The sequence below is a fragment of the Mus caroli genome, unplaced genomic scaffold, assembly GCF_978045245.1.
Source record: "Mus caroli unplaced genomic scaffold, Mus_caroli_1 scaffold_12, whole genome shotgun sequence".
Taxonomy (NCBI): Eukaryota; Metazoa; Chordata; class Mammalia; order Rodentia; family Muridae; genus Mus; species Mus caroli.
This window is the reverse complement of record NW_028227267.1, coordinates 72,070,935-72,095,312: the sequence shown is the minus strand read 5'-3', so window position 1 is coordinate 72,095,312 and position 24,378 is coordinate 72,070,935. Positions and strand designations below refer to the sequence as shown.

At 41.2% G+C, this 24,378-nt stretch overlaps 1 protein-coding gene across 1 annotated transcript in view; it reads left to right on the top strand.

The window, feature by feature from the left end:
* The window catches only part of Gtf2f2 (general transcription factor IIF subunit 2), a 111,720-nt gene that overhangs the window by 50,705 nt on the left and 36,637 nt on the right, over positions 1-24,378 (top strand). The window contains exon 5 of the mRNA XM_021181786.3: positions 12,170-12,251. Coding sequence (XP_021037445.1) covers positions 12,170-12,251 — 82 coding nt within the window. The remainder of the gene's footprint in view (positions 1-12,169; positions 12,252-24,378) is intronic.

The window sequence follows — 24,378 nt, the reverse complement described above, 5'->3', positions numbered from 1 at the left end:
TAGTATCGTGGGCAAGTTCGGGTTTACTTGTTGTCTTCCAGAGAGTGACAGAATAGTGTGAGTAGAATGTGTCCCTGTCCCTTTCTCCTTAAAAATGCCTTCCAGAGCATTTTAGGATTCTGAGCTTATACTTTTAAAATCACAGCCCCAGAGATAAGAAATCTGGGTGTGTTTCCAGTATGTATTACTTGAGCAACCTGTCTACTAAATTACCCTGAGGAACTCTGTTGTAAGGGCTTGGCTTTTATATGAAAGTCACTTATATTTTTGTTGAGTTAATGTTATTTTAAAATTATGTATATCTTGTTAAAGGTATTAAAATAGGTTCTCTTTTTAAAATGCCCAACTTTTATTTTCTGTAAATAGGGTTAGATTTTCATTAGATATTTTTAAACTATATTCTTATAGCAGATAATAAATTTAACATTAATACTGAGGTTTTCAAAAATGAATTGAAATTGGACTAGAAATCTAAGGCACAATCATTTTTTAGTGGAAAGATGAGATTCAGCTTCTTTACCAAAGATGAAATTTTGTTCCAGAGAGCTTTTAGTGTTTTACCTGGGTTCTGCAACTGCTTTGATAGAACCTCTCAGCCCTGTAGCATTTAAGGAGAATATGCTCTTACATTCTGACAGAGGGTGTGTGTGCGCACGCACGCGAGTGCATGCCTGCGTGTGTGCATGTGTGTGTGTGTGCGTGTGTGTGTATATGTGTGTGTGTGTGTGTGCGCGTGCGTGTGTGCGTGTATTAGTGTTAGAATGAAGTTTGACTATGGGTGTGACTTATTTTAAGAACTGAATAGTTGGGTGGAAGGTACCAGTTCGGAAATCGGGGAGTTTTTGTTACTATACAAGACTTCCCTTTTGTGTCTTGTCTGCTGTCTAGCATCTTAGGAAAGGAAACTGACATCTAATACATGCCACCTCATCTATATCACTGCCATTTCAGCCACATGATTGCCTTCATGGAGTTACAGGCTTCCATTGATTATTGCTGTCTGTGTGGTCCACTTGCCAGCTTGGCTTGTGTGGACTCTTCTATTTATCTGTGATGGATGCTTGTTGTAGGTAATCAGTTAGCTCTAAAACTATGTAATAGTGCTGGTGACAATATGAGAGATAGTCCCTGTTTATATGACTTTGTTTCCCTGCCTCACTACAGGTACAGAGTAGAATTAGGCAGTCCAGCAATTCTATCACAGGAGCCGAAGCCGTGCATCAAAGATTGACTACTAGATGCCTTTGACTCCAACTAAAGAGCATCTCATCTACTGTAGTAAGGGAGGCATCCTTGTGAAAAGGCCTGATTTCCTAAGAGTTGGAACACACTTGATATGGTAATACTTGGATGCACTTATCTGCAGCTCCCAAAAGTTGAGGCCAGAAGATCCTGAGTTTAAGGCTATCCTAGGCTGTATAGTAATGTTCCATTTCAAAATAAATTAAAAAAAAAATAGGAAAACAACATAGAGAGATAACCTCTTAAACACCATAATCACGAACCTTATAAAAAGAGCCCTTCAGCAGCTTTGAGAATTTAAATCAGTCCCTCATTTGAGCGTTTCCTATAGTTAAGCCCAATGCCTAACCAGTTTGTGGGAGTACTTCCCATTATGTGGTAGGTAATACTCATCTACTGTCTGTAAAAGGCAGAATTTATTCAAGGCTAGTAATGGAAGAAATTTCCATCTTTTCTACCAATGGGAAGTGATCAACACAGGACATAATTAAAATATATGCAGGCTCTGTATGTTGTACCATGAGAGGAAGCTCCCTCCTGATTGACAGCTACAGGAAGAGGCTAATGTCCCAGACTCAGCAGACCCCTCTTCTGTGAGGTCCACTGCATTTCAGAGAACAGCAGTGGTTTTAGGAGCTTCCACTAACAGAAAGACACCTTGTCTTCACATTCTGTATCCCTGCCAGAACTTTTACTGACTTTCACATTTGCTTGCATTGCTCTCTCCTTTGAAATGGTGACTTCTGTGACTTTAGAAAGAAAAAGTGAAAACAGCCAGGGCTGTGCAACGATCTGTGCTTGATCGTCGGTTCCTCTCTGACCGTGTGGCTCCCACTCTGTTTCCAGTGTATTGATCTGTGCTTTGACTTCACTGCTTTTACAAGCCGAGTTTCTTATTTGCCGTGTCACTTGTTTCTTCATAGTCCCCCGTTAAAGCATTGGCTGTGAGTGGCATTCATACTGCCTGATACTCCCTATGAATATTTTATGTTAGCCTTTTTGTTTATTTAAAAATAAAACACCACTGAATAAAAAAATTTTCATGTGAGTTTAGTTCTGTTTGCATGCCAAGGTTAGTTGTTTTTGAAATACCAATTAGCATTGGCTGTTTCCTTGGGACAGACTAGTACTGACACAAGTACAGTGTCAGCTAACTGACCACAGCATCACTCACACTCTGCAGAGGACCTGGATCTTCCTGGGACTCATGGGCACAATGCCTGGCCAGAAAAGCAAGTGAGTGAATGTGTCATTCATGCCTGTGCTGCTTCTCCACAGAAGCTGAGGCCTGTGGCTACAGTGGCAGGTTTTTATGGGTTTTTTGGGTTTTGTTTTGTTTTGTTTTTTTAGCTTTTTAAGGGTACAGAAAACAAGAGTGTTCTATCAGAAGAGCAAATAAAAATGATAGACCAGCTGAGAAGTTCAGGTAAAATTCCATTCCACAGTCTTGCGTTTTTTGCTACAGAGACAGTCTTTACAACTTGAACTCTTTATTCCTACTTTGTATGTAGATGACTCTTTGAGTAACACTTAGGTTTTATAAGTAGAAGTTAAACTTTAAAATTATTGTTTAGCGAAGAATTTGTTTTGTTCTGAAAATTTGTATTTATCTAACTCTCTGTCTTTATTTCTTTACTTCTTTATTTCTTTGGTATGTGATGTGTGTGGGAATACAAGCTGTGACCTACACACCACAAACCAAATAAATAAACAGGACAATTGTGGGAGTCTGTTCCCTTCTTTTGTCCTGTGATCCTACTAATTAAACTTAACTCATCAAGCTTAGTGGCCAGCGCCTTTACCTGCTGAGGCATCTGGCCAGCCCTTTGTTAGTTTTTCATTGTGGCCACTTGAAATTTTTCTTTTACCTAGATTAGCAAAGCATCTGTCAGCTATCACATCAGCTCTAGAATTATAATATTGTACAAAACTCATTTTTGTGGTTCTATGGCGAAGTAGAACTTTACTGTTTGGGGGGGGAGGGAGGTAACTTATGTTAATAACCATGTCTAATCTCTGAATGAATGAATGAATAGTGTGATTTTGAAAACTTTGATAAAGTTTGTGGATAGTAGACTAGGGACGAAGACGTCCCTTTTTCTTTTTTTTTTTAACATTTAACATTTCTAAAATTGTCTTAAAGTCATTGGCTTGCCAAAAATTAATGCCAGCATTTTGTTTCCTTAGCTATACATTACATAATGATGACTTTGGAATTGATGTAATTTTTAAGCAATTCTGAGATGCTCCTTTCATGTGTCAGGAAATAAAGACAGGGAATGTTTGGGGAATGGGAATGAGAGGGAGACACTGAAGAAAGGTAAGGTGGCTGCTGAATACTAAATTAGTAAGAGCTGTGCACAACCACACTGCCACACACCATAGCTAAAGCAGGCTCCGAGGGAGTCCAGCATGTTGTCGGGGCGCTCCAGCGGGTGCTGAGAACCAGCCCCCATAAAAACCACCAATGCTCTGAGGAGGGGGTCATATCTTTTTTGTTGTTTTGTTTTCAGGAAGGGTTTCTCTTCATAGCCCTAGTTGTCCTCAAACCCTGGAACTCAGGGATCTGCTGGGATTAAAGGCAGGTGCTACCAAGTCCTCCTAGGAAGGGTTCTAAATGTAAAGGAATGGGTTTTGTTGCTTGTGTGGGTGTTTGGTTCCCTGGTTGTTTAAGAAAGGAGAGGGTTCTTTTTGCTCATAGTTACACGGGTTTTCAGTCTGTGGTTGGCTAACTGCGCTTTGGGACAAGGTGAGGCAGAGAGCTTGGGTGGCATGGCGCTTGCCCCATGGCAGCCTAGAATCTGGGCTCTTTAATGAAAGGAGGTCTAATCCCCGGAGTTGAAAGAACTTTTTTTTTTTTTTTTTTTTTGAGACAGGGTTTCTCTGTATAGCCTTGGCTACCCTGGACTTCCCTCTGAGATTTGCCTGTTTCTGCCTCCCAAGTGCTGGGATTACAGTTGTGCACCACCACTGCACTGATAGAAAAACTCTTAGTAGTATCTTGAAAATTATAAAGAACTCAACTGCCGTTACAGTAAAGAGAACAAGAGTTCTTTGGGGCTAGCAAGACGACTAGGCAGATTGAGCACTCTACCCTTCCAGAGGAGCCAGGTTCAATTCCCAGCACCCACATGATGATGATAACTAGCTTTAACTCTAATAACAGAGGATCCAGTGTCCTCTTTGGTTTTCCCAGGGCACTGTGTGCATGAGCTACACATATCTTAATACAGACAAAACAGTCATACATTGATAAGTACAATTTTTTAAAAAGAAAGAACAAAAATTATTAAAGGTTAGCTTAAGAGAATATGAATCAGATTTAACAATGTGCTAAACTCTATAATTTCAAATATAGCTCCTAAAGCTAGATAATATCCTTTAATCAGGGCCTAATTCAAACCATAGGTTGAGTGTGTATAAAAGTTTAAATCTGAAATCCAGAGTGGATTTTGAAGTTTTTTGCCTTGTAGATTTTTGAACTAGGGGTGCTTAACTGGTAGAGCCTACACAAATATTTCAAATCTATAAAAGTTCAACATTGGAAACACTTCTGTCCCCAAGTATTTACTACAGATACTCAGCCTGTCCTGTATTACAGTGCCTTCATGCCCCCTTTATTACAACATAGTATTCCTACATATAAAAACAGCATTTCTTTTCTAAGTCTACTTTGTTTCTAGATTTTATTGGCCTTATATGTGTGGCAAGTGCACACAGATGTGTATTTACATGTATTGGGTGCATGTGTGTGTACATGCATATAAATGAAGACCAGAGATTGGTGCTGGGTCTTTCTGTCCATTGCCCTACTTTGTTTACTGAGGCACTGAACCTGAGCTTACCAACTGGGCTAGGATAGCCAAATGGCTTGCCCCTGGTGCCTCCTGTCTGTGCCTCCTGAGGGCTGAAATTACAGGCAGGCAACTGTGCCCACCTAACTTGGAGTGTGTGTGTGTGTGTACATGTGTACATGCACACAGGTAGGTGTGGACTTAAATACCTTGGGTCATATATGGAGCACAGAGGACCACCTCAGATGTTTGTCCTTGCTTTCTGTATTGTAAAGAGTCTCTTTTCACTGTTCACACGATGTACCCTTGAGCTTCTGGGAATTATTCTCCTGTCACTGCCCTCCCATCTTGCTTAGGATCGTTAGGATTATAGACATACAGCTTTTCTCTAGCTTTTCTCTAGCTTTTCTCTAGCTTTTCTCAGGCTCTGGGTTTAAACTCAGCTCTTCATGCTTGCATGGCAAGCGTTTTCCCCCACTGAACCTCCAGTGTGTGTGTGTGTGTGTGTGTGTGTGTGTGTGTGTGTGTGTGTGTGTGTGTGTGTATACATATACCCCCCCTCCCCTTTTCGCTCCAGCCCCACTCACTCCGGCCGGTAGGTTTTTTTATTTGTTTCTCATTAAGGATGGTTGTGAGCCACCATGTGGTTACTGGGGTTTGAACTCATGAACTCTAGAAAGGCAGTCAGTGCTCTTAACCGCTGAGCCATCTCACCAGCCCTGTTTTTATAGTCTTTTAAGCAAAATTGGGAGTCAAATCTCTCTCTGTGTTCAAGGAATTTTTTTGTTGTCCGAAATCTAGTAAAACAATGACTTGTGAATTTGGCTTTATAGAATAAAATAATGCAAATATTTTTATTTAAAAAGCAAACAAACAAAAACCTGTTTAGTAACTATAGGGTGACAAGACTGTCTAAACTTTTGTACACATTTGGTGTCTTCTTTCCTACCCCTAACCAAGCATTTTCTTCCTGCTCCTAGACACAGGCTGTCACCAGCAGGTACTCTCAGGCAGGGTCGAAGCATCTGTGTGTGTCTGCACCTCCCAGCCTTCTTTCATCCCTACCCATGAAGAAAAAGAAAACTATAAAGAAGTTAGGTGCCGGGTGTGGTGGTGCACGCCTTTAATTCCAGCACTTGGGAGGCAGAGGCAGGTAGATTTCTGAGTTTGAGGCCAGCCCGGTCTACAGAGTGAGTTTCAGGACAGCCAGGACTACAGAGAGAAACCCTGTCTCGACAACCACCACCCCCCCCCCAAAAAAAAAAAGAAATTAGATTCTTCTCTAGATCTTGAGCCTAGTTCTCCATTACAGGTCTAAGTTTTTGTTAAATTGGGTATTTTTAACATATTGATTTGAATCGTATTATAAGAAAGGATGTATTATCGCAGATCCTTCAGGTTAGGTAAGATCAAAACATCAATTCACAAATTAATGATGATTCCCTTTCATTTCTTAATAGGGGATACGGAATTCACTTATCCCACCCCAAAACAACTTCTAGGAAAATATACAAACAGAGGAGAAAGGCGCCTCCTGGGAATGTTAGAATCATTTACCTTTTAGATGCATACAATTAGTAGAAGTACTTCTCTTCTTTTTCAGAGAGGTAGATGGAGGAGTGATTTGTGAATAAGAGGGTTACTTCAAAAGTCTAGATCGGGTCAGAATCCTCCGAACTAGCCGCCTGGTTGTGATGTAGCTAGAGTTGGACTCATCCTTAAAGGTGTCTTTGTGGAAATGAACTTCTGGATGCCTGAGGACTTCCTAACCCTGCTGAGCTCACTGCTCACGTGCCAGTGCTAACTAACCAGCACACACCCTTCCTTCCTGCTTACGCATTGCTCTGACTTGCTGAAGCAGAGCTGACTAACTACTTACTTAAACAGAATTGGCACTACGCACCTACAAATCTGTTTTTAGTGTTTTGTTTTGTTGTGTGTTTATTCATTTAGTGTTATGTTTTGTTTATTTACTCTTTAATTATCTCTCTGTTCCCATTATACTTATTAAGAGCCTTCTGGCTAAAAACAAGAAGAAAAATTAGTAAAACAATCTGACCAAAGAGTTAGGCAGGTTAGAAAATATCCAAGAGTTTGATTTTTTTTTAATCTGTATCATTTGCAGAAGAGTTACACAAATGTCTAGGCCTAGGGAAGGAAATATAAAAACTGAGTGTTTGAAGACTCTCAGTAGAATGAGCTTGTGTGTCCTCTTTGCAGATTGCAGCCATGACCATGTGGTCCTTGGCATTTGGTAGTTTAGGTCTCTGAGCTGAAAATTCCCAGCACAAGAGAATGTCTGGGGCCCATCAAAAGCTATTTCCTCGGCTATCCCAGCAACTTTCTGTTCCCTTTACACCCCTAATTCTGCCTTGTCTGAATTCTTCCAGCTGCCAGGGTTTCTAGCAAAGCTCTTTTGGATACCCAGCTGGACATAATCTCCACCCCCCCTCTGTTTATTCAGTGCTCTCTCAGTCAGTTTTGTAACACTGATAATTTTAGTATAGTGACATTATACAATACAATACCATAGGTGATACAGGAGGACCAATTGTTCAGTTAAATTAGATGGTAGAAAATCATTTCATTATTAAGTTCAGGGCTACATAGTACGTCCTGTCTCAAAATAAAACAAAAACAAGATTAATAAGTATTCCTACAATTTACCTTAGGACTTGAAATGTTTAGCTGCTTCTTTAGTAATCTAAGATAAAGCTTTGCTTGGGTATAGGATGGAGGCCAGTTGACTGTCTGCTTTCTCTTTCTTGTTGAAATTAAACCTCTAATTTAAATGATCAGTTTGGGTTTCTTTAAACACAAAGCAAGAACTTCAATACCACAGTAACACTAATCAAATCCTTATAGATGTGTGCTTGTCTTTGGTCTCCAAGTTTACAACAAATTTGAAAATATGTTTTTAAAACAATTTACCTTTACAAGTCTTTAACAAAAGACTTTCATAGAAACAGCCTAAGGCGCCACAGCCCTTCTCTTAATTTAAAATGTTATCTAATTTGTAATCAAATTACATAATTACTTATCAACAAGTTTGAGCAGAAGTATGTGGGAGTGCTTGAGATTAACCTGCTACCCACTAGTATATGGTGAGATACTTGCATCTGTCACTGTATTTAATAATGGGGAAATGGACGCCTGTGTTAATCTGGGAATAAATTACATGAGGTATGTTCAGTGCTTCCATTATATTGAATATGCCTGTGTATCCTTTTTCCCATCCTATTAGACCTGAATATGGTCTGGAAACTATCAAAACACATCAAAAATGTGTTGTTTCCAGTGTTTTACATATCCATAAATAAGTCATGTTGGGGCCTGGAGTGATGTTCTGCCAGGAAAGAACACTTGCTGCTCTTCCAGAGGACCTGAGTTTGTATCCCAGCAACCACATCTGGTGCTCATAGCTACCTGGAACTCCAGCTGTTGGGGATAAACTCCCTCTCTGACCTCTATGGCACTTGCCACATGTGGCATGTACACACACATTGTTCAAGTTACATAGGTCTGAACGGATAGCTTTGTTCTTAAGAATGCTTAGTATTCTCTCAGAGAACCAGTGTTCTGTTCCTAGCGCCAATGCAGGTGGCTCACAACTACTTTGTAGCATTGGCCCCTGTGCATCTGAGGCTTCTGATCTCTGGGCACCCATACACACAGTCACACAGGCATGCACAGATGTACATAGATAGCAATTAAGTTTACACTCAATAAAAGAAAATTATTTGGAGATTTCTGTATTTCTTTTTCATTTGAAACACAGCAGTGTCTGAGTTTAGTGGTGCAAGCCTTTAATCCCCAAGTCTGGGAAGCGGAAACAGGTGAATCTGCATGTTCTAGGTCAGTCTGGTATACAACAAAAGGCAATGTAAATGTATTGGATTTTGAAAATTTTTTTGTAAATTCACAAATAAAAGCAATTCATTTGGGATATGTTGTTATATATGTTGTTTTGAGATATATATATATACACACACATCTCATGGAATGGTTAGATCATGCTACATTTATACATTTTGAGAATATATGTATGGTACAGAACAAACAATGCATTCACCTCTGTATTCCCTGATCACAAGGGGCATGCTTCCTTTATCTGCTGTTTCTGATGTGCTTGGCCTCTTACACGGCAGGCACTTGATAAATACATCGTATGTGTGTAAGAGGAAAGGGGTCATTATTCAGATATTTGCATTCTTTCAAATTGGTCCAAAAGATAGTGTTTTTGTTTTTTAATGTGAGTATACTGTCACTCCCCTCAGACACACCAGAAGAGGGCATTGGGTCCCATTACAGATGATTGTGAGCCACCATATGGTTGTTGGAGATTGAACTCAGGACTTTTGGAAGAACAGTTGATGCTCTTAATTGCTAAGCCATCTCTCCAGCCACCCAAAAGGCAGTTTTAAGTAAGGATTTCTGTATTGATGTGTAAAATTTGTAATTACCAGCAATGGTGTGCAAATGACTACTTTAAACTAGAACTCTATGGACAATACCTTTCCCCTGAATTTAAGCAATTTATTGAAGAAAAGATGTATGATTTGTTGGGAGATAAAAGAACACGTTCCCCTAAAGCTTTAAGAAGTATGTGTTAGCTTTAAACAAAGAACAAGCAAATCACATTTATGGAGGCCATTCCCAAAGTGAGTTGGCTTCTTTTTTTTTTTTTTTTTTTTTTAAATTTATTTTTTTATTAGGTATTTTCTTCATTTACATTTCAAGTCCCCCCATACCCTCCCCGTGAGTTGGCTTCTTAAATTTAAGAGAGGAAATAAGGGAAGCAAACTGAGAAATCACTGACAGTGACCAGTTCTTGGGAAAATCTCTTGCTAATAATTAAGACTTTCCATTTTCCTTGAGTGACATTTGAAAGCAATTTTAGGTTTGTAAAGATGGGGTAAACAGAAAAGTATGGTCTGGAGGAGTGAGTGTTACTGCTCTCTGAGAGGAACTTTCTTACTTCATGTGTTTGCCTACATATATGTATGTGGACCACATGTATGCATAGTGCCTGCAGAGGTCAGAGGGGTAACAGATCCCATGGAACTGGAGTTAGGGGTGATTGTAAACTCCATGTGGGTGCTGGGAATGAACCCAGGTCCTGTGCAAGAGCAGCAAGTGCTCTGAACCTCTGAGCCCTCTCTGCAGCTTTGTTAGTAACCTTAACTGGAGAATAGACAGTGGTGGTCAAGTTGAAATGAGCAGGAGCCTTGAACACTTCCTTTCCCATCCCTTCAGGTGTCATAGAGAGAGAGAAAAGTGATGGCAGAGCTCTTAAGAATTAAATCCAGGTTATCCTCTTGGACCAGGTACTGCTAAATAGGTGGGGAGCATTACAGGCAGCCATTCTATCATTTAACATTAGTAAATACTTGAATCTGTGATTGAATTATTATCAGAGATGCTACCCCAAACTTACTTTTTTTAGAAAAGCATCAATTTACTTGTGATATAAGATTTGTGTTTGCCAGGCTGGACCTAGGCAAATGTAGCAAATGTGCAGCTCGGTCTTCATGTGGGCCCCAAACAACTGGAAGGAGGGCTATTCCTAAAGCTATTGCCTGTATATGGAATATGTTCTTCTAGCGGGACTGCCTTGTTTGGCCTCAGTGGGAGAAGCATCTAGCCTCTCAGAGACTTGAAGTGCCAGGGTGGAAGGATATCAAGGAGGCTCAGAGGAGGAGGGGAAGAGGGAGGGAGGGAGGGTTGTAGGAGGGTATGACCAGAAGGGGAGCGGTGAGTGAGATGTAAGGTGAGTGAGTAAATAAATAAATAAATAGATTTGTGTTTGCTTTGAAAAAGTTCAAAGTCTAGTCTTACTTCACTCATGACAGGGACTTATTTTTAGGTTTAAGAAAGATGTAAAGATTATGGCTTGCATAGTGTTTCTTTGCTGGCACACTGTAGTGTGAAGTAGGTGTGGGTCTTGTCATTGTTCTGAAGAGCTTTTGTATTGAGGTACTCTGAGAATATTTAATTCAGATGGTATGTTTCATAATTAGTACTTAGGACCAAAGGCTGTACCTCCTTAAATTTTGAAGACAAAAATCTTGGAAGGTCACTGGAAGATTTTCGTGTATGCATTGTATAGAAGTGGCTCTGTGTGTCGGCGTGCCACTGTTCATATAGCAAATGTGTACAGTTTGAAGACAGTGCTGTATCTTAATCATCTTTGATTCTACAGTGCCCACACGGTGCCTTTACATGGTAGTCACTTACAGTTAATGGAATGAATGAAGTAAGTTACCCTGAAGAGATGACTCAGTTGCATTCCTAGTTAGTCAGAGGATTTTCTTAGTCTCTTCTCAGCGCTCAGGTGAATTCTCATGGACATATGACTGACCAGTAGCTGTTTCTGGGCAGTCTTAGATCTTTCCGGTTGTCATAAAGCTGCTGCTGTCTATGAGAGGCATTCACATGCCTCTTACATAGTAGGACACGTCCATCAACTTCACTCTGCCACAGTGCCGATGCCAGTGGGCTTTGGAGGTCCAGGCTCTTCTTTCCTTTCTCTATTTCTCCTGGGTCACTATAAGAAAGAAACTTGCATTTCTGTTTAGACAAATATTCATAGTAGATTCAGTGTTTGCTTATACTAGTCTTTCTATGTAGCCCGAGATGGTCCAAAGTGTGTAAGCCTCCTTATCTTCCTCCCAGTGCTACAAACACATGCCATCCCCAGCTTACAGATTGACGTAAACACTGCCCAGTGGCGTATTTTCCTACTTGGCTGTTTCCCTACAGGATACTCTAGACACTCACTGGTGTGTATGCATGGACCTTGGATTTAGTGCTTTAGACTTACTGTTATTTCTAGAGTTACTTGTTTACAGATGGAATCCTCACTTTGTCTTTAGATTGAATGAACTGTGGGTCTTTTTAGTCTGAGTGTGTAAAGAGGCAGCGTAGCTCAAGGAACAAGCCAGGAAGGCTCCAGTTTTCAGCTCAGTATGAGTGAGGCTTCTCTATTCTCATAACCGGTGTTGCGGTCAGCTTACTACTGCACTTTTGTTTCCTTGAATTATATGAATTATGTTTTAGTTATGTGTCAAAATGCCATCTTGGAAATGATGAATATGATCTCTGAAATACATTTTTTCCCCTTTCCATTCAAGATAAACTGTCATTGGAAGGAATAGTGGTGCAGAGAGCGGAATGCCGGCCTGCTGCCAGTGAGAACTACATGAAATTAAAGAGGTTGGTGCTTAGAACATGTTGGCTTCCTTACTGGCGTCATACAAGCCATGGTTTCTGTTTCACAGGTTTGCTTGCAGCACTTTGGGTTCACACCAAGTGTTCATCATGGTGGCAAGGACTTTTAGTTCCAGCAGTTCTCTGTGAGCGGGACTAGCCTGGTCTACATAAGGAATATGTAGGCCATTCAGGGCTAAATAGTGAGACCTGTCTCAAAACAAAACAGAAGGGAGTAATAAGAATGTCTTTTGTTAGAGAAATTTCAGAATCAGCTGTTGGAGTTACTTCAACCTACTGTATTATGTTCTGAAATCAGAGATAGCTGATAGGGTGTTTTTTCCTAGTTGGACTTATGTAAGCTTGTGTGCAGGTTACACAGGTGTGTGCACCTGAGTGCACACAGGTGAGTGTGCTGTAGTGTGTAGGTCAGAGGTCATCTGAATGGTGTCCTCGGGTGCCTTCCACCTGCCATCTTTGTTTGTTTGTCTGTTTGTGTTGAGGTGGTTCGGTTTGGTTTTGGAGACCCTGTGTTTTGAGACAGGGCTCTCCATTGGTGTGGCACTTGCTACTTGCAGTGGGCTGGCTGGCCTGCCATTTCAGGAACTGATCTGCCTGTCTCCTCTTAGCACTGTGGTGTCACACCCTGGCTCAGCTACTGAGGAGCAAACTCGAGTCTTCATACTAGGCAGAGGTTTTTCTAATGATGCCACCCTCCCCGCCACAAATCTTGTTTTTCTTATGACATGTTTCAGAGGTCCTTGTACTGTTTTATCTTCAGTCTGTAACTTCCCTGCAATGAATATGTATCAAACTACTGTCTGCAGAAGCATGGTTGCCAGAATATCATCTTGCTTTTTGATCTGTTGAGAATTTATAAAGTTGTATATTATTAATGAGATTTCTGTTTCAGCTCACCAACTTCAATATGCCATTAACATTTTGTAATCACTATTTAAAAACAGTGACTTTGAGGGGGCTGGAGAGATGGCTCAGTGGGTAAGCACTGACTGCTCTTCCGAAGGTCCTGAGTTCAAATCCCAGCAACCACATGGTGGCTCACAACCATCCATAATAAGATCTGATGCCCTCTTCTGGTGTGTCTAAAGGCAGCTACAGTGTACCTACATATAATAATAAATAAATCTTTAAAAAAAAAGAGTTTATAAGAAAAAAGACAGTGACCCTGAATCAGTTCTCTCTACCCCCTCACCCCCCTCCCTCCCTCTCTCTGATGTTTCTCTATATAACCTTCTGTGTCATGGAACTTGCTTCTGTAGACCAGGCTGGCCTCATACTTACAGAGATCCAACTGCCTCTGCCTCCTGAGTGCTGGGATTAAAGGTGTGCACCACCACCACCTGGCGAATCATTATTTTTTTTTAAATCCTGAAATAAATTAATACCAGTTTCATGATTTGTATTTGATAGGTTTCAGCACCATGAGATTAGAATTACTTATCCATCCATCTCTCTACTCATTCGTTCATTCTGTACTATCTGCAAGGTGCATTTTAGGCACTAGAGAAACAGTTGTGCATGGGATAGATACTGTTGCTAAGCAACTTCCCTTAGGGGCTGGTTGTAGCCATGCAGTGCTGCTCCTTGAGAAAGTGCTGCCTAAGAAGTGGTCTCCTAGCTGGCCAGCATTCTTACCTGGGAGACGGGTAGTTGAACCCAGCATCTCTAAAGTCGTATTGTATTGTAACACACACATATCCCCTTGATTGTATTAGATGCTGTTTCCTAGAAGGGGCACAAAAAAAGGCTAAACATGGTTTTGTTCTTTTGTCTAATCTTTCCCCTAGTTTAAATGCCTCCCTGGGGCAAGGAAAAGAATGACAGTCAAAATGAAAATTATCTTTGTAGAACTGTCAAAAGATATTTTCATTCTTTGCAGCCTAAAAAGTTTATGCTATAATATGGGTCTTTCTGAAAACTGATCTTCAGATAACTACAAATGTTGAAAAAGTACAAAATCAAGTATTGGGCTACTCATGGAGACCTCTTTGTGGTTTTAATTTTTCCATAAAGGACTTTATGTGAAGATGCGAGGAGGCAGGCCACCTGCTGTGTTTGCAGAATATCTGCCTTTTACCAAAATGAAAATGGAAATTATATAGCTTTAAAAATATGCTATATGGCCAGATATTCATATTTTAGTCTTAAGTGACTGAAGGGAAGAAACAAAGTGATTCAGGGAATGCTGAGCATGTGTTTCGCAGAGTGGATGACATCAGTCTTTTGAAGGTGGGGATTATTTTGACTAAGTAGAAAAAGAGCAGAGTGGGAAAACCCTTCCGAATGGATAGATGGGCTGTCACAAAGACACAAGGAGGACTGTAAGCTCTGTAAGCCTAGATGTCTAAGCTTGTGAAGGATGACAGGTGCCACTTATGTCATGAATTCTCACACACATACATTTTGTATTATACATGCCTGCCTGAATATCTACTGCATTTCCAATATGTCAGAAACAACTCAGATCTATTGTCAGAACATAGCCCAGATAATGACACACCCACCTCCTTGGTCCAAAACCTTTCCAACCCACAGCAAGTGTGTCAGAAAATCTTGCAGGTTTTTCTTAAAATCTCAAAATCTCTTTTCTATAGCCCAGCCTTCCCTTAAGTAAGCCACAGAAGTGGCCATGCTTTCTCCTGAGTCCTGCTTCCCACCCTGGTCTCCTCAGCACAGTATCTGCACCGCAGCACCAGGACCTTTAAACTCTGGGTCACGCATTCCTTTTGGTCTGGTTTTTTCCCCCCAGTACTTCTGCCTTGCTCAGAAAGAGAGTCAAGTCTTTGTGATAGTTGGTGGAGGCCTCCATGGTCACCATATACTCTGTGTGCCCTCTCTCCTTCCTTGTCTCTTCTCCCCTCACCACACACTCTGCACCAACCACTCCATTCTCACAAGCTAGGACTCCAGCCTTGTTCCCATCCCAGGCCCTTGTGCTGGCTGTGACTTTCAACCTGATGCAGCCTTTTCCTTTTTCAAATGTCCTCTCAGAGATACCTTTTCATTAAGGCCCAACTTGACCACCCCACCTCGTTCTCTAATGTATCACACCTCTTAAACTGTAGTATGCACCCAGTGTCTTAGCTAGGGTTTTACTGCTGTGAACAGGCACCATGACCAAGGCAACTCTTATAAAGAACAACATTTAATTTGGGCTGACTTAAAAGTTCTGAGGTTCAGTCCATTATCATCAAGGTGGGAGCATGGCAGCATCCAGACAGGCTTGGTACAGGCAGAGCTGAGTCTACATCTTCATCTGAAGTCGGCTAGTGGAAGACTGACTTCCAGGTAGCTAATAAAGTGAGGGTCTTAAGCCCACAGTGACACACCTACTCCAACAAGGCCACACCTCCTAATAGTGCCACTCCCTAGGCCACTCATATACAAACTATCACACCTAGCTTTACTTCCAATTTTTCCCTACTTTAGTTAAGGCTCTCACAAGAATAAGAGCTTTTTTACTTTTTGGCTCTAGTTTTGGTGTGTATCTGTTTAGTTCTTTCATGGCACATAGTAAGGAGTAAGTAAATAATTGGGAAGTGAGAGAAAGGCAGAGGCCTGAAAGTTAAGAGCTTTGCATGCCATCTAGGGAGGTACTAACATCTTTTTTTTTTAAACTGGGTAGAATATGAAGAGATATGTATTATAACTGGATCGCTCTGACCATAGGCTAATGATTAGAAATAGGGCAGGAAGTGAAAAGCTAAAGAGATAACTCAGACATAGAGCATCTGAGAGACTCAAAAAGAGCTGCTTCAGAAAGGAGCTTGAGGACACTCTGAAGACAACTCTGGGACTAAGTGACCTCAAACGTGTGTGGTTTAGAAATGACAGATTCTTCTAGCTGGACATGGCTATTATAGCCTGTGTGTTTATCCTATTGTGACTATATCAGATTAGCTCCATTCCATCCTGTATACCACACAGAAAGGGTGATACTGATGAAAGAGGGAGGACTGAAGGGTTTTCATAATTTCCATGTCCAAAATCAGACGGTACTGTTCTTGCTCCAAAGAGCCTGAAAAAAAAAAAAAAAACTGAAAAAAGCACCTACAGGCACCTGCTTTGGTAAGAATATGTTTATTGGCATTGCAGCAGTGAGAGCAGAAGTGTGCTAGTGCGTTTGAATGCAAATGGAAAGGCAGAATTCCAGATGTAGGTAACATTGAAGCAGAAGTATTTGAGAGCTAAATTGGCAAGAGAGATCTCCCATACCTCAGTATTACACATATGATTGGATTCTTCAGGCACCCTATGACCGTGTTTCACTTCGTTAGCTGCAGCATTGGGGTCTTCTACATGCTTAACTCATCTGAAAGTTCTTGTCACAACAGGTTTTCTTCAGAGGCTGACAAGATGTCTCAGTGGGTAAAGGTGCTTGCCACAAAACCTGAGTTCAGTTCCTAAGAACCACATGGTCAAAGAAAAGAACAGATTTTTTTTTTTAAGTATATTTTAAATTCTGTGGATGTGTGTGGGTTTTCTTCAGATAAATGAGAGAGAGAGAGAGAGGAGAGAGAAAGAAAGAAAAGAAAAGAAAAGAAAAGAAAAGAAAAGAAAAGAAAAGAAAAGAAACCCTTTCTCTGGGGGAACAGCCCACCAGCTCACTTGTCTAGCTAGCCAGCCAGCTTGTTCTGGGAATCCCCTATCTCAGCCTTCTGAGTGCTAGAATTACAGGCAGTCAGCACTCCTGCCTAGTGTTTGCTTGGGTTCTAGGGGTCCAAGCTCTGGTCCTCATGTTTGTCCAGTAAGCGTTTTATCCATTGAGCCACTTTCCTAGCCCCTAAATGATATCTTTAATCAGCTTTAAAATAAAACTCTTCACTTTCTTCAGTTGGCCATCATAAATTCTGAGTTTATGTCTTGAACCCACCTGTAGTGTAGGCTATAAGCTCAGTCATGTCCAAAGGGAGTAGTCATTGCTGCTCTGATAAAGAGTGGAGTGCACACCAAGGAGGTGGTCAGAGGATCTGAGGTAAACCTGGTCTTCCAGGAAGCATGTTAGAGATAGGGAGCGTCGCCCCACTGAAGTAGTCATGCTCTTGATTACGTCCCCCGAGGAAGGGCCGTTTTGTTCTAGGCATGATCGAGACTTCCATTAGAAAATAATTCTGGGACTGGAGAAATGGTTCTAGATGTGCCAGGTTGGATTCCTATGATCCATATGGTGACTCACAGCCGTCTCCAGCTCAAGTCCCATGGAATCCAACACCCTCTTCTGGTCTCTGCAGTCACCCAGTATCACATAAAGCACACACATACACACAGGCACAATACCCACACATATAAAATACATATGGACTTTTTGATGTCTTGATAATTAGGGCAAAGAGTTAAGAGGTTGAGCTCTGGAGTCAGACCAACTCCCCACCTATTGATCTTAGCAACACATGTGTCCTGTTTCCTTGATTTTTCCATCTGTAAAAATGAGACAAGGGCATTTTTCTCAGTGTAAATACTCTACAATTGCAAATGTTGCCATTAATCTTGTGGCTCCTAACCATGGAAGCTCTGGAAGTATCCCCAGCTCTGTCCAGGTAACTCATGATAAAGGATGCAGAGGGATGCTTTTTATTTTATTTACTTACTTATTTATTCACTTTAAATCCTGCCCACTGCCCTCCTCCCAGTTACCCTCTCCTATACTCCTTCCACCGTCCCCTTCCCTTTCTCTTCTGAACAGGTGAGGGCTCACTTGGGTATCTCCGGACTCTGGCACATCAAGTCTCTGTGACGCTAGGCACATCTTCCCTCACTGAAGTCAGACAAGGCAGCCCAGCTAGAAGAACATATCCCATATACAGGCAAGAGCTTTTGGGATAGCCCCTACTCCAGTTGCTTGGGACCCACGTGAAGACTAAGCTGCACATCTGCTACTTATAAGTGGGGAGGCCTAGGTCCAGCCCATGTATGTTCTTTGGTTGGTGGTTCAGACCCTGAGAGCCCCAAGGGTCCAGATTAGTTGACTCTGTTGGTCTCTCTGTGGAGTTCCTATCCCCTTAGAGGCTGCAGTCTTTCCTCCTGTTCTTTCATAATTGCCTCTAAGCTCCATCCACTGTTTGACTGTGGGTGTCTGCATCTGTCTGAATCAGCTGCTGGGTGGAGCTCTCAGAGGACAATTCTGCTAGATTCTTGTCTAGAAATAGTTCTACCTCCAGATATCACTCCTGGGCATATACCCAAAAGATGTCCTACCATCTCACAAAGACACTTGATCAGCTATAGCCATAGCAGCTTTATTCGTAATAGCTAGAAGTTGGAAACAACCTAGATGTCCCTCACCTGCAGAATGGATTAAAAAAATATAGAGAGAGGGGGAAGTGGGCAGCAATATTTGGGGTGTAAATAAATAAATAATTTAAAAGAAAGAAAAATGTGGTACATCTACACAATAGACTACTATTCAGCTATTAAAAATAAAGACGTCATGAATTTTGCAGTAAGAACTTTTTAATTGTCTATTTGCAAGTAAAGAATGGTGTGAAGAAGCCCGTCAGCTTTTTGTATTGTAATTTTTTTATTTTTTCTGAGATTGTAATATAATTACATCATTTACCCCTTTAAAACACTCAAATAGCCAGGTGTGGCTGCACACAACTTTAATCCAAACGTGGTCGGCAGAGGCCTCGGATCCCTTGTGTTCCAGGCCAGCCTGACTACATGGTGAGTTCAAGGACAGCCAGGGTTATACAGAGACTCTGTCTTACCCACCCTACCTACAAAAGAACTAAAACAGATCCTCTCCGGGCATGCTGTTTAGGGCAAGGAAAGATACCTTAGAGAGCTTTATCAGCAGCAAGTACCCCTTCACATATCAAAGGACAGACCATAGCATTGCCCACCAGTAAATACGCTGCTGTAGACTGCCTGCCCTAGGAGGTTTGCTCTGTTTTTGTTTGTTTATTTTATTTTATTTTATTTTTTTGGTGAGATAACAATTTCCAAGTAAGTATAGACTCTACTGGGAAAATATACTAAAAAATGAAATCACAACAGACTGAAGTTTTTACTTAAGTAATATTGTTCTTTCAGGTCATCCCGTGTCTTTGAATGTGTAAGTGCTACTTCACCATGAGCATCTCTGCTCTTTCTTTCTTTCTTTCCTTTTTTGTTTGTTTTTTGTTTTTTTGTTTTTCGAGACAGGGTTTCTCTGTGTAGCCCTGGCTGTCCTGGAACTCACTCTGTAGACCAGACTGGCCTCGAACTCCCATCTTCAGCTTGTTCTTTTTCTTTTACTAGTACCAAATGTGCTTCCTCTCTTGTGGGACCCAGATGTATGGGTTTCCTTGTTGTTTAATGTGGGAGTATGTCTTCTTAAATCAAAAAAATTTTTAGGGCCAGAAAACAAAGTGCCTCTGGCTTCTGTCCCCTTCTCTCTGACGTTCTGAGTCAAATGAGCACTAGGTCAAGACTAGTCACTTCGTGCCCCAAATGCGACATGTGCTTTCCTGACCTGGTCTCCAGGGTCTTCCTCTGCTTTCTGCTTGCCAGCCTCCATTCCTTCCCATGCAGCACAGACGTGAAAGCTTCTTGACAGCTGCCCCACGCAGCAAGACGGCCTCCCCAGTTCTTGCTCCATGTCTCCTAAGACGCTGCTCCATTGGACTTTATTACTGTTGTCTCTCTCTTAGTTTGGGAGCTCCTTGAGTTCAGGGACTATGTCCCATTCACCCAGCGAACACTAGCAAAGGTCTGTATTTGAAAATGAAAGGTTTGTAGTTCTGCATTGACTGACAGTATACAAAGTAGTATGTTTTCATCTGTGTTTGGGGGTGAGAAGTACTAAGTGCTGACCAGCAGTGTTAGCATATGGTAGTGGTTTCCCAGAGCCTCACAGCTTCGCAGAATGAAAATACCTCAGTGTATGTAAGTCTGTCTTTGTTCACTCATAGCTTAAAGTCAACAGTGCTAACCTGAGGCAAAACTGAATAGAATGATCATCTGTTTTATGGATGACCATCTCCTTCTTCACTGTCCTTGTTAGCAATGTCTATATTTAGATAATGACTTTTTTTTTTAATCTTATTCTGCCAACTCTGAACAAATCTAGTCAAACTGAGCACTTGATTTTAAACCTCCCATTACTGAGTGTGAAATCCTGACTTAAGGATTTTGACAGTTTTACATGGTAGGAAGAGAAGTCACTGGAATTACACCATTTATAGATTGGTCCCAGACAAAACTGAATTGCTTTTAGTTTGCTAGATTTGTCACCAGGACAACCATCTCTGCCTCTGGGCCCGATGAGCAGTGCTGTCCCTGATAGCATTTGTTGGAAATCTGTTTCTAAAGACTTGAAGCTGGCTGTTGAAGATGGCCCACATGGGTGACCACATTCCCTTAGCTGGGACCAAGACTGTTTCTCTCTAGTGCATCTGGAGTCATTACAAACCAGAAAAAGGAACTTTTGTCCCTCAGATGCTTTTACTTTTATGTTAGAAACTTGTGGTAATTCACAGGTGTGGTTAGGCCAGGAAGCAGTCACAGTAGTTAACATGAGTCACTGCTGTCTGGCTTGTGAGTCTGACTGACGTGTGGTGCCACTGTCCAACGCAAAATGGACAAAGTTGAGGAGGAGCTTCACTCCCAGACCTAAGTGTGGATCCTGCTTCTTCGTGGATAACATAAAGCCTGGTGTGCTTCTCCTGGTCCTTGTAGGCACTAGGAATTTCATTCTTGGACTATGGTTCCTTGATGCCTTTCAGACTAAGAAAAGATGTCATATGATCCTGTGACACTGAGGAGGACCCTACTCAGTATGTTGACTCACTAAGCTGCTTAGTGCCTGCAGCGACCACTGAATGCTGTCAGTGAGGCCTTTAACCTGCTAGGAGGTCAACTCATACTTTGAGATGATTAGAACTTAGTCTTTGTACTTTCTTACCCCAAAGTATAAGCTGTGACTCTTAAACATTATTGTCTGCATCTTGCCTCAAGACTCTGATATAGTTGTCATAAGGTATTGCAAAGAAAACTTTAAAAGCAATCATTCGGTTATAAATAGAGAAAAAAATTGGGGTTTTTTTGTTTGTTTTTTTAAACGACTGATGAGTGAAAATGACTTCAGGCAAAAGGTCAGCCTGCATAGCTTCGTATCACCTGAATTAGTTCTTTCAGTTACCACCTCTTAGAAAACCTTATTTCCACTTTCCCAAGTGAGAAAATTGAGTTGCAGGAAAGTTAAATGGTTTTCTTAGCCTCACAATTTGTAAATGGCAAAGCTGGCATTTGAACCAATATCAAATGGGATCCAGGACACTGTAGACAGGTTCCTTCTTTCAGGTCTGGTGGTTTCAAAATATTGTCTAGCATGTTAGGAAAAAAGAAGCAGCTTGCATATGCCTTCCTCTCTTAGATAGTTCTTGCTCTGAAGTCCCTTGAGTGGAAAGCCAATAGTATTAGTACCATGCATGTTGGATTACCAAACAAATATAGTAACATAAGATATATTATTATTTCCACTTGGAATATTTACCTAGTTTCTGATCTTGCAACTTTAAATGAGGCTTGATATCATAACTGAATTTAGAGCTACACATTGGCAGGAGAGAGGTAGAACAGCAAATAATTCTATCTATGTATCTGTCTACATATCTACTCTACTTCTTTCTGTGTGTATCAAATCTGGAGTGCTTTAGTAATTTTGATGAAATAGTAGTTGTGTCATTTTGTTGGTTTCACGGATGCATTTCTAGTAAAGATAGTCACTAGAAATGTGTCTGGCAGCTAATGGGTATAAAGTATTTGCTGGATAAAAGTTGTGAGGCGTGTGCTTAACCCAGAGTCTCCCAGGCTGCCCAGGACTTTGGAAACTATGAGTCATTTCTGTTTAAGCTATGGCATGTCACACTGATTTATATACTTTTCTTACTTCCCCATGCTTCATAGCTCCTGAACATAATTTATTACTCATTGGTCAACAGGTATTTTTAAGTATCTAAGCATACTAAGTCATGAAACATTAAAAAAAACAACCAGAGATACTACTTTTGGAAAATAGATTAAACTGATTTAGTGCCCTGTTTTATGCTGTGTAAGAAGTAGGCATAAGCAGTAAATTGTAGAGTTTATAAATCCACTAACATAGTAAACTCAGAGGGGAGTCTAGACGTTGAGTAGCTGTGAGGGGCTGGGGGACCTCCCAGGCAGGAACAACATCATGTATTAGGTAAAGCAGAAGGAATCTTACCTACTAACCATCCTGAGTAGATGAAGGAACACACAAAGTCAGCCTGTGAGTAAAGCTGGCTGTAGAGTACCAGCTGAAGGCTAGACTCCATCTCATGGTCCTTAAGTTCTTCACTGAATTGGAATTTCCTAGGTCTCCTCTAGGGTTTTGTCCTTGACATACTCTTCTCATTTAGTTACTAACTTTAGTCTCTTTAAATATTTATTTTCAATGAGTATTTTGCCTGCATGTATTATTATGTATGTTTATGCACAGAGCTTGTGCCTGGTACCTGTGGGGACCAGAAGAGGACATCAGATCTCCTGGAACTCGGGGTGCTTGTGAGCTATCATGGGTGCTGGGAGTTGAACCCAGGTTCTCTGCAAGAGCAACAAGTTCTCTTAGAGTATTTTTGTGGTTTTTTTACAAATGATTATTATTTAATGTGTATGGGTGTTTGCCTGTATGTAAGTCTGTGCCATATATATGTGCAGTGCCCTTGGAGGCCAGAAGAGGGCATCACATCTCTTGGAACTGTAGTTGCAGACAGTTGTGACTTAGCCATGTGGGAACTGGGAATAGGATTCTGGTCCTCTGGATGAGCAGCCAGTACTTTTAACCACTGAGCTGTTTCTCTACCTTTTTTTTAGGCTTCCCTTAAGTGCCTACTTTGTTTGTTTGTTTGGTTGGTTGGTTGGTTTTTTATACAGAGACAGGGTTTCTCTGTATAGCCCTGGCTGTCCTGGAACTCACTTTGTAGACCAGGCTGGCCTCAAACTCAGAAATCCGCCTGCTTCTGCCTCCCGAGTGCTGGGATTAAAGGCGTGCGCCACCACGACCGGCAAGTGCCTACTTACTTTTTAACTCATTGTACCCTACACTTTATGCATTTAAAATATATCATTATTGATTGTGTGTGTGTGTGTGTGTGTGTGTGTATACACATACATGTGTGTAGTGTATGCATATATGCAAACTCCAGCATCTGTATGTCCTTCTGAGACCAGTCTCCTGAGTGTTATATTCATACATGTAGCATTCCCCTTCACCAGTAAGTCTCAACCTGTGTGTTGCAGCCCCCACAGGGGTCACACACATACCAGATATTCTAAATATCAGATATTTACGTTATGATTCATAACAGTAGCAAAATTACTCTTAGGAAGTAGCAGTGAAATAATTTTATTGTTGAGGGTCACCACAGCATTTGAGGTACTGTATTAAGGGGTCACAGCATTAGGAAGGTTAAGAACCACTGCTCTTACCTGTCCCACGTGGCTGCCTATCATCTTAGCATACCTAAGCCCACTCTAGAATCCTGCTATATAATACTAAGTAAGCTACAGTCTTTATTTCTGAATATACATTCAGGAACAACTATGTAGTTTACAGACCCAATTATACAAAGATAATGTGAGCATTTGTTCATGGATTCACAATCTCAAAACTGTGACAGTAGTACATCAAACCAAGTATGGGACTCTTATGTAGAAGTCAATGTAACGTAAAGTGTGCCATGAGATCAGCCTGTGCTACAAGGTGAGTTTCAGGCTAACCTGGACTACATAGAAGGCTCTTGCAATAGGTAAAAAAAAATGTTTTGTTTTGTTTTTTTAATTTATTGAATTTGCAAGGTCATAGATGATCTGGCCCTCAAAACTGTGGTCAGATCATGAAGTTTCTACAACTTCCTCTCATCTATTGGTAGCAGCCTAAGAGACCACCTTCTGTTTTTCAAATAGAACAAGGGCAGTTTCATCTCCAGCTTCTACATGTGAACAAAGTCTTCAAGTGGCAGCCCCTTCCTACCATGCAGCTCTCAGTTCATGTGGCCATCTCTGACCCCTTGGGTGACATAATGTAGCCTTCCTCCCAGGGCAGCTTCCTAGTTACTAGCTGTCTCGGTCACTGGTCTCTTGCTGTGAAGAGACACCTTGACCAAGA